Genomic DNA, 10,950 nt, shown 5'->3' on the forward strand with positions numbered 1-10,950 from the left:
GTCTTCTCTGACTCAGGCCCCTGCCTTTTCCTACAGGTGAAAGGCGGGGCCTCAGGCTGCTGTGGTTTTGATCCAAGGTGAGGGAATTAGGTGCACACCCAGACAGGAAGGCCCGGGATTCCCCGCCCACCCTGGGCTATATCAGGGCTGAGGGGCAGGGCCCGGCCTTCATTGCTAGGAGCCAGGCGAGGAGAGCAGCCCCACTGGAGGGAGCTGCGGGACTTGGAGACACCATGATCGGGAAGCCTAGTGCCCAGGACTCCTTCTCAGCCGGGTGCCCAGAAGCTCAGAGGGCGGCTAGGGAGGCATCTCTGCCCAGCCAGCATGGGTCCTGGCCCTGTGTCGCGCCCAGGGAAGCCCACACCTGCGCCAAGGCTCCGGGATTTCTTGTCATCAAGGCGGACCAGCCGAGGAGGGGCCCAGCTCTGCCCCCGGGCTGGCCCCAGCCCAATCAGGAGGTGTGTGGCCCTGGCACCAGGCCTGCCCAGAGCAAAGAGTGCTGCTGGCCGCTGCCTGCCGAGCGAACCACCAAGAAGCACGAAGATTGGCCAGGCATCTTCTTAGACCCCGTGGAAAAGAGGAGGAGGAACTTCCTGGGAGACAACCCAGGCTTCGCCAGAGCCATCACCAGTACCAAGAGGACCTGTAGGAGCAGCAGCGGCCAGTCTGATAATGGTCCACAGCTCAGCAGTGGGCCACCGATGTGCCTGCTCTCAGGGGCGGAAAGCAAGCTCACCACCGTGGCCTCCAGGCGAATAGGTCGTGGGACATCATTGGGCAAATTCAGGAAAGCCACTGTGAAGAAAGCGTCAGAGGGACGGATTTCCACGGCCCTGCGCCAAGGCTACTTCAGCCTTTTCCTGGAGGAGTGTCACAAGTTCTCGCGGCCCCAGGAGGCGGTGCAGATGGCCTGGAGCGAGGAGCAGATGGCTTACAACAGCAGCCCCAGCGAGGAGATGTACGTGCGCCTGGCCCTGAAGGTGCTCAGGAAGCTGAGGGGTCTGGTGCCCAGCGTGGTGCCGGGTCTGCACAGGGCAGCCCTGTACAGCCGCCTCCGGGACTACGTGCTGAGCCAGGAGCAGCTCCACGGGCACGGCTACCCCTTCCCCCACCCGCAGAAACCAGGGGCCGCCTTGCTCTTGGGCGCGCTGGACAAGCCCAGGCACGGGGTGAGGATCTGCTGCCGCTGTGGCTCCCAGTACGCCGTGTCCTCCTCGGGCCGCTGTGTCAGCGCCGACCTGTGTCACTATCACTGGGGACGGCTCCAACACCAACCCGTGGCCGCTGGCTGGGAGAGCCGCTACACCTGCTGCTTTGCGCCTGCGGGCTCCAGGGGCTGTCAGGTGGCCAGGCAACACGTCCGGGATGGCAGGAAGGAAGACCTGCAAGGATTCGTGAGGACTGTGGAGAAACCCTTCAGGGAGGACGCCCACCCAGGAGTCTACGCCCTGGACTGCGAGATGTGCTACACCACACACGGGCTGGAGCTGACGCGCGTCACGGTGGTGGACACCGAGATGCGGGTCGTCTACGACACCTTCGTCAAGCCCAACAACCAGATCGTCGACTACAACACCAGGTTTTCGGGGGTGACCCAGGACCACCTGGCCTCCTGCCGCACCAGGCTGCCCCACGTGCAGACTGCCCTGCTGAGCCTGTTCAGCGCCGACACCATCCTTATCGGACACAGCCTCCAGTGCGACCTGCTAGCCCTGAAGCTCATCCACCACTCCGTGGTGGACACGGCTGTGCTCTTCCCCCATCCCCGCGGCCTCCCCTACAAGTGCTCCTTGCGCAGCCTCGTGGCCCGCTACCTCAGCCGCAGCATCCAGACCAGCGCCAGCGGACACAGCCCTAGGGAGGACGCCAGCGCCTGCATGCACCTAGTGCTCTGGAAGTTGCGAGAAGATTCCGCCCACAAGGACACCCTCGGACCCCTGCCCTCCGTCTGACCCGCTCTCCTGCACCTCTTCTGGCCTCGCCTTGGACTCAGGCATCCACCCAAAACTGCAGGCAATCTCCAGAGCCAACCCCCTCCACTTCCTCAAGACACGCGGGGACCGGCCCACGACGAGACACAACCAAAAGCTCAGACTCACCCCTCGCTGCCCCTTTCCATTGATTCCCCCGTCCCACACCCCTGTCCACTCTGGATACTGCTCTCCACTGCAACTGGCTCCCAGCCAGGTGCCAGGGGCACATCCCACTGCTCCCCCCTCCACCGTGAACCCCCAGAGACCTGAAGGGCTTCTGCTCCTCTGTGTGGAATGCAGGGATGGAGAATGGGTGGAGGCTGGGCTGGGGCAGGGCTTCTTGAGGTCGCCCTCCGGGTTGTGCTTTTGTACTTTGGGATGCGGTGTTGCTTGGAAAGGGAACCTGCCTGACGCTGTCCACAGTCACCTCCCTCCAGCTGGGGGAACATGGACTCAGGGACTCCTTTCCTCCTGGGGCTGGGAACGTTCACACCCGCCCCATGCCACCCCAGAGAAAGTGGGGTCTCACCTCTGACAACCCACTGGAGCAGAGCTGAGGAAACACCACTGCCTGTACCAGAACTCTCTCATGAACCCATACCAGGAAACAGCTTGTCTTCCTCCTTCTTAGAGAAGCTCCTGGGAGGATTGCCTACAGGGACCTGGAGACCTCCTTGGCCTAGGAACCGCCACTCCCCGTCAGAGGAGATCCCCGATCGCCCCAAGTGCCAATGAACTTTGGTTCCAAATGACTCGTGCCCATTTCTTTTCTTTTCTTTTTTATTTTTTTTTTAATAAAACCCCTCCACTTTCCTTGGTTCCCTCCCATCCCACCCGGCCCGGCCCGGGCCTATTTGTCCCGAATCGCTGTGTGATTTTGCAATCTCCAATACAATTTGGTGGATGAGAAACTTGTCTCTCTGCTTCTGTTGGCATTTGACAGGGGATGGATGTGGGGGAGTCGGCCAGACTGGGAGTCAGCTAGGAGCCTTGGAGGCGTAGGTGGCCGAGAAAGGAGATTCTGCCCAGAGTGAGCCTGAGCCTCTCTGGTCTCCCAGGGACGGGGTTGCACTGGGGCTTCCAGAATTGGCCTCTCCAAGCCTACTTGGCCTCCTGCGACCTGGGCCAACCAAGCCAGCGAAGCCCTCAGCAGATGAGATCCCACACCCTCCACTTTCCGGAAGCCCCCAGAAACTGCCAGTCTCTGGGCATGGTCTTGCCTCTCAGGGGGAGCTCTGTGGACCACCTGTGTCCCAGGGCAGGGACAGAAGAAATGGATGGGGAAGAGAAGTGTGGGAAAGGCAGAGTCCAAGGCCTAGGAAATGGACTTCCCGTGAGGGAGAGACAACAGGATTTCGGGGGGTTGTCACTTTGTGGGCAATATAGGGATCGAGTAGGGCAACAACTGAAGAATTCCTGCCCTTTGGCTGCGGGCACACAGGTGTTCACCACGGGATTTCTTCTCATCCTCTGCACCTTGGTGGACGTTTACTCATGAGGGAAATTTCAGTCATAAAGCGCTCTCACTCCGTTCTGCTGGGGCTCATCTTTTAGGGTTACCAGGATGATCTTTTTCTGGGGTACCACGAATGGAACTCAGGGGCACTCCACCACCGAACCACATCCCCAGGCCTTGGCATCCTCTGAGAGGCAGGGGCTCACTGGACTTGCCTGTCACCTTGCCCTCACTCAGGCAGCTTTGCAACTCATGATCCTCCTGCCTCAGCCTCCTGAGCCCCTGGGATTCTAGGTGTAGGTCATCCCGTTGCCTGGGGGTACTCAGGATTCACCTGAGGGTTTCAACTGCACCCACCTGGGGTGTGACTACCTTGGAACAGCAAGATTTCAGCCACACAGAAACCAACTGGGGAACACAGGCAGTGCTTCCATTCCTCAGAGCCAGTGCAGTGCAAGTTAGAAGGACAAATTAGAAGGAAGACGATACTGACATAGACCTGGTCAGCAAATCAACTTAAAACGGATCTGCACTGAGCTTTCACAGGTGCATGAAGAATTCTTATCATTGAACAGAAGATCCTTCACTTTCACGGGTCCCCTGGCCAATATATTTCACAACCTGGTGATTTTCACAAAAACCACACCTCTAACATTTGCACAAGTAGAGATAGACACACATAGAGTATCTTTTCTTCTTTTCTTCGTTTCTCTCTCTTTCTCTTTTGCCGCAGTCTGGCTGGGCACAATCAGGAGCCACTTGTCAAAAGAAACTAACTTTATTTTTAGAACCATACACGCCAAACAAAACAGCCTCTCAGGAAAAACCCTCAGAGCCTCAACTGCCACCACCGGCTTTCCACAAGCCCCTCTCTCCCACACAAGCTTCTCTCCACCTCCCACAATCCTCCTGCTCTTGAGGCCGATTGGCTGGGTCACGTGGGCGGAGCCAAGAAAGTCCCCCAATGAGCAGCTCCGTGGTCTGAAAGGGCAGGGAAACAGCCCAAAGAGCATCACCGCAGAGGAGCCAATCAGCTAGATGTTGCTGGGGCCGAGGAGCCAATCAGCTAGATGTTGCTGGGGCCGCTGTGAGCCAATCATCAGCTGGCAGCTGGAAGTTTGCTGGCAGCTGGAAGTTTGCTGGGGCCCCTTCCGCTGTGGCTCTCAACACTCTTTCTCTGATTCTCTCTCTCTCTCTCTCTCTCTCCATTTTCTCTCTCTGGTACTGAGTATTGAAGAGCCAACTTTGTGCCAACGGTGGAGTAAAGTGGCAGCCTGTCCCTCAGAAAGGCATCACTATGAAACCTCTCTTTCATCTTTTAACACCACAGAGCCTACCTCCCCCACAAGTGACCCTTGTGCCCTGCCTACCAAGGTCCTTGTTGGGTTTCACTCGTATTTCACGTATCATTGCTTGGGCAGTATTCAGAGCAGTGATGTTGAACCCTTGTCCTTCCAACACTGGCGGACCACATAGGTGGCCGAGAAAGGAGATTCTGCCTAGAGTGAGCCTGAGCCTCTCTGGTCTTGGGTTTCTCCCAAGAAATTCAGACATACTTGGAAATCAATTTCAGGTCATTATCACTCCTTTATTTTTATGCTTTAGTTTTAAGACTGATGAATTTTGCGTTTGTAAATGATATTTAGATAAAATATCCACCAAAATCTTCACAAGGCAGCAGTGGAGCTTAGAAAAAATTACACTACAAGATATCTGAACCATTAGCTATAAGGTGATAAATAGAAATATGGTTGGATAAGAAGTTTGGTACATAGGGGAAGAAAAGACATGGACTGAGATATGACTTTGAAGAACACCAATTTTGGCGCAAAGAGGAAAAAGATAACATTTTCAGAGAAAGAGCAAGCTCGGGTAAGAAGGGAACATTGTTTCAGATGACAAAGAATAAAAAATTTCCATGAATAATTCATTACTTATCAAGGGATAAAATGATAGACAAATAAAGTGTTTTAGTCAGCTTTTTTGCTGCTATGACTACAGGACCCAAACAGCACAACTGTAGAGGAGAAAACGTTTATTTCAGGGCTTATAGTTTCAGAGGTCTTAGTCCATAGAAGGCTGGCTCCATTTCTCAGGGCTTCAGGTGAAGCTGAACATGGTGGAACAGTGTGGCATAGGGAAGCACCTCACATGGTGGAAAAAAAGCACACACACATGACGAGGGCCACAACCAAGTTAAGATGGCGCCTGGCAGTATGCTAGGAGGAGTAGGTTTGTGAGCCAAAGCCAGGAAGCCATTAAGATGATGAGCATTCCTTAATAACTGACTGCTGTGTCCAGATGATGTCAGTTAAGTTAAGCTGTGTGAAATTATTTGGGTATATGTACCTCTGCGATCCGGCAGAGAGGCGGCTCCTGCTACCTTGGGTGCCCGCTACTTTGAGTTCTCTCAGTTCATGCTGAGTTCACTGGTTATAAAGTAGTTCCCGCTTCAACCTTCAAGTTGCTTGTTACCTCTCTGTTATTTTGCCCAGCTGGATTTCGGCACACACACACACACACACACACACACACACACACAGAGAGAGAGAGAGAGAGAGAGAGAGAGAGAGAGAGAGAGAGAATGTCCACATTCCAGATAACAACTATATACCCAAAGCCATACTCCAATTCCCGATTCCTCCATCAATACTCTACCACTTCAGTTACTAGTCAGTTAATCCCTATCATAGGATTAAATCACTGATTTAGTTAAGGTTCTTATAACCCAATCATTTCTCCTCTGAACCTTTTTGCATCATCTCACATGTGAGCTTTTGGGGGACACCTCACATCCAAACCATAACAGAAAAGAAGAACATTATTAATATAAATATGTTGCATTTTTCCCTTGGAAAGCCCTTGGTGATGGTTCAGAGTTGATTCTAAAGAAGAGCGAAGCAGATTGCTGGGATTAGAGGGTTAAGTCATCCTAGATAAAGCGAAGGCATCAAGTATAAACCATACTGTTGAGATGCAAAATGGTTAACCCAAAAGTGATTGAATAGTAGTTTTAAATTAGAGGAAATCCCAAGAGGTCATTCATTTTGGTGTGGATTGTGTTGTAAGTTTTTCTTAAGGCATGAGTGAAAAGCATCTACCAATGAGAACAAAAGCTCAACCAATGGAACACATGCTGGCTGAACAAGCTCTGACTTTAAAGACTGACAGAACTTAGCATGTCTATAAGAAGAGAAAGATCCAGTGAAGGAACAAAAAAATGGAAACATATGAGATCAAGTAGATCACAGATTGAATGACTTTATGGAGGAGGTTTAAAAAAATAGTGGAAAAGAAAACATAGTGATGTGAGTCATAGGAAAAAAAGGAACATATTTTGCATGCAGTAGAAGAAAAAAAACTAAAGATAAAGAGGAAGATGAGGTTACAGGGACAGAGTGACAGCAGAGTTATCTGAGCACCCATTGGATGACAAGCACTGGGGTTATCTGCTTCTACTGGGGGAGATGTGAGGAGACTGAAGGTTGAAAGCATAGAAAATCTAAAACAGTTGCTATGAAGAATGCAAAAAGAATTTTAAAAGCAATGAATAAAGAAAAGGATTTACAAGTAGCATTAAGTACCCAAATGAGGTCAAATAGCATGAATTTGCAGTGGACCAAGTCTGCATAGTTCTGTGATTTTCTGTAACACCAAGAAGGTTACATCATCTTATCGCCTCATCAATTTTTCCTCAATGCATACTTTCCTTTTCAATTTTTTTCCAGTCCACTTTTAAATGAATCCAACACTGAGTTAAAAAATTGTATAATATTTTATGAAAATCCACAGGGCATAATAAAAGAAAGATGAAATTATATCTACCCAATATAGTATATTCAATTTTCCCTCTCTGATTCTTATGCTCACAGTATAATTCTAGTAGATAGTCAAATGAATACTCTTGCTTATTCAAGTAAAATTCTAGAAAATATGGTTACTTAATTATCATCATACATTTAAAATATTAATCTCATTGCTTAATTTAACTGATATTCATATTTTATTCCAGGGGTTGGCAAGCTAAGTCTGGTTCACCATCTGTTTTTATATGTTTAATTTATTGAAACAAATCAAAAGCATTTCATAATATGTGAAATTATATGAAATCCAAATTTCAGTATCCATGAATAATTTTATTGAAACACGTTTTTGCTCATTATGTACATTTTTTTTGTACCAGAGATTGAACTCATGAGCGCTTAACCACTGAGCCACATCCCCCAACCCTATGTTGTATTTTATTTAGAGACAGGGTATCACTGACTTGCTTAGGGCCTCACTCTATTGCTGAGGCTGGCTTTGAATGCATGATTCTCATCTCAGCCTCCCAAGCCTCTGGGATATTCTCATATTTTCTATGGCTACTTGAAGTATGAGGGCAGCATTGAGTATTTTTGTAAGAGAGATTATATGGCTCACAAAACCTGAAATATTTACTAGTCTATCTTTTAGAGAAAAAGTTTGCCAACCCTTGTCCCATTCATCCAGTGAACCAATAGTCATTGAGCATCTACTGTCCATGAGAGACTGTGAGTGTATGATAAATGGAGATTACATTATCTTGATATTAGTAGAGACTTGGGAGGTTACTTTATCTTGATATCCCAAAGACTTGGGAGGTTGAGGCAGGCCAGCTTTGGCAAGTTAGGGGGGACCCAAACAACTTTGTGAGACCTTGTCTCTTGAAACATAAAATAAAATAAAAAGGGCCTAAGATGTGGCTCAGTGGTAAAGTATCTCTGAGTTCAATCCCCACTACTAAAAAAAAAAAAAGTATATTGACTGTAAAGTTGATGAGTTGGAGAACATTTTGCCAGTCCTTCTCCATTCTGGTGTTCAAATGATTCAGTTGTGTCCCATCCTAATTGCTTTTACCTGGCTTCTGAATTTTTCTGTGTGTTTACATTCCTGTTTTGATATTCTTCTAATTTGGATTCTAGGTTAGAAGACATAATGTGAAAGGGAAAAATAAACAGTACAAACAAATGACTCAGAGAGTTTCAGAGGAAAGAATAGTGTGGGTAGAGATGAAGTTAGAGGAGGCTTTATAAAAGAATCAAGGTCAAGAGCAAGAAAGATGTGGGATGATAGTGCACTCTGAATTTATAAGTCAGTGTTTGTTATAACTAGGATAATTAGCATAATACCTTCCAGGAAGATATTTCAGGTCGTGTTTAGGTACACATAAATTCACACACCTCGTAAAATTGCTTTTGGCATTAGCCATTAGTCAATAGAACATGTGTTCTGTCCTCTACCAGCATAAAAATAACTCACATTTATGGAGCACACTCTGAAAAAAATTGAAATCTTTTTAAGCACCAAACCACACACACACACACACCACACACACACACACACACACACACACGCAAAAGTCCTTCATAAATTCTCCAAACTCTATATATCAACACTTCATTGACCAAGAATAACCTGTAACATACTGATCTTCTTTGTATTTTTTTGCCACATCTTTCAAAGAAATTGATATATATATTTTTTTCTAGATGGTTCAAATGATCAGAGCATTCAGTATGTTTCGAATTAATTATGATTGAACTCAGCCAAAATACATGCCTTCCCTGTGAGGTATGTTTAGCACTCTCTTTTCAATACCTAAAAACTCCAAATATGGGGACCAAATAAAACAATAGCTTTGTTTAAGTGTTTCCAAAGATACATGTTTTCAAATTTAAAAGGTTTTCTAATGAGGGTGATCTAAATGTCCAAACTTCCCTCAAGGGTAGGGGATGCAGATTTGTTGGGAAAAGTGTTCATGGGGTGCATCGGGGTGACCTGCAGCATGAACTACTAGGAGTGAAGACAGGATAAAGGTTAAGGACAAACCTTGTTTATAGAGATGACTAAACTCCCATATGCGTGGTCTGTGAACTAGCCAACGAGCTGAAGGTACTTCTCTTGAATGCCTAACACATTGCTTTTTCTTGGATTGAGCACATGGGGTAAGAAATCAGAGAAATCACTAGTGGTAAGAAAAGCTGAGCAACACTCCCTGTGATGTCCAGACAGTCTCTGGTTAGACCAACTCCTCAAAATATCATCTTAATTATTCAAAGCTGAATCTAGTAGTCCACTCTACCACTTCCTTTCTTTAAATCTACCTTGACACAACTATATGATTCTCAGTCTTTTGAAATTCTAACGCTCCACCTGGCCCTTATCTGGTAAATCCTATTTGTCTTTCATGACAACTCGGTTTGCACTTCCTTTGAATGGACCGTCCTAGGCTGGCTTTGGTAATCCTTGGTGCTGCCATAAAATCTTGTCAGTGAATCTCAAGTTCTGGTGTCTATCAAAATTACCTGGAAAACATTGAAGATAGAATTTTTAGGTCTCCTTCAGGCTGTATAAATTAAGAATTTCTGGATGCAGAACAAAGAAATACTTTTGTGGCAACTGCCAGTGATTATGATGTCCATGAATAATTGGGGACATACGTGGTTATATTTACTGTGATCATCTCTGTATATATCTTCCCATTGCCTCAATTAAACACTCTTTCATGGAAGAGTCAATGTTTTGGCCACCTCTTTGAGTGTCCTTGGTGTCACTCAGTTGGATTCAAATCCCATCCACCTGGCTCCAGAGCTGGAGCTTTTCAAACTACATTGCCCCACTCCAATCATCTCTGTTCTCTAGTCATCTGTGTGTGAGAACAGAAATAAGAAGGCACAGCACTGATTGATTGATTGATTGATTTTTGATACTGGGGACTGAACCCAGGACCACTTAAGCCTAAGCCACATGTCCAGCTCTTTTTTATTTTTCATTTTGAGTCAGGGTCTTGTTAAGTTACTAAGGGCCTCCTAAGTTGCTGAGGTTGGCCTCCAACTTGCAATCCTCCTGCCTCAGCCTTCCAAGTCCCTGGCATTATAGGCATGTGCCACAAACCCATGCTCGGGGCATAGCTTTTATTGATCTCAGCTGAGACCTAACACTCAGGTCCAGCCAATTTTTTTGTAGCTCTGTGCATGTCCACAAATTATTGCAAAATCTCTGGGAATATTGACATTGGGGCTACAAATAAATTTTAACAAGTAGGTGAATTCACAATCATGGCATCTGTGGATAACAAGAACTGACTTACTGTGTATATAAAAACAGCTACAAAATCTTGGTCATGTAAACATCTACCCATCCACTCATTCACTGTGTATCACTACATCTCACAAGCAAGCATTGGTACATTTGGCCAGTCATATTGATGTATTTTAGTCACAAAGCCTTGAAGAGTTTTGCCAACTGTTATAGTTTTGCTTTTCTCATTTGTTTGGAGGTCATCAGATGTGTATAAGATGATTCCATCTATTTCCATAGCTCAGTTTGAGAGATGAAGTAATGACATTTGGCATAAACATTAAAGGTAGACTAGCTTCATATAACCTTGAACCATCAGAATATTATTCCAGACAACTTGGACTTAAGAGCAGTTGGAAGAACTCAACAAATCACAAAATTGGAGTCAGTGACAATTTCTCTGGTGGAAAACCATTTAGG

At 47.1% G+C, this 10,950-nt stretch overlaps 1 protein-coding gene across 1 annotated transcript; it reads left to right on the forward strand.

The window, feature by feature from the left end:
- The first annotated feature begins 233 nt into the window (after positions 1–233).
- LOC124099002 (putative exonuclease GOR) lies at positions 234–1,952 on the forward strand. The gene has a single exon (XM_046453960.1). The coding sequence runs from the start codon at positions 234–236 to the stop codon at positions 1,950–1,952; it is 1,719 nt and encodes a 572-aa protein (XP_046309916.1).
- The last annotated feature ends 8,998 nt before the right edge of the window (positions 1,953–10,950 follow it).

This window comes from Marmota monax, unplaced genomic scaffold, assembly GCF_021218885.2.
Source record: "Marmota monax isolate L192 unplaced genomic scaffold, Marmota_monax_Labrador192_F-V1.1 WCK01_AAM20220418_F8-fsc00011, whole genome shotgun sequence".
In the NCBI taxonomy this organism is placed as follows: domain Eukaryota; kingdom Metazoa; phylum Chordata; class Mammalia; order Rodentia; family Sciuridae; genus Marmota; species Marmota monax.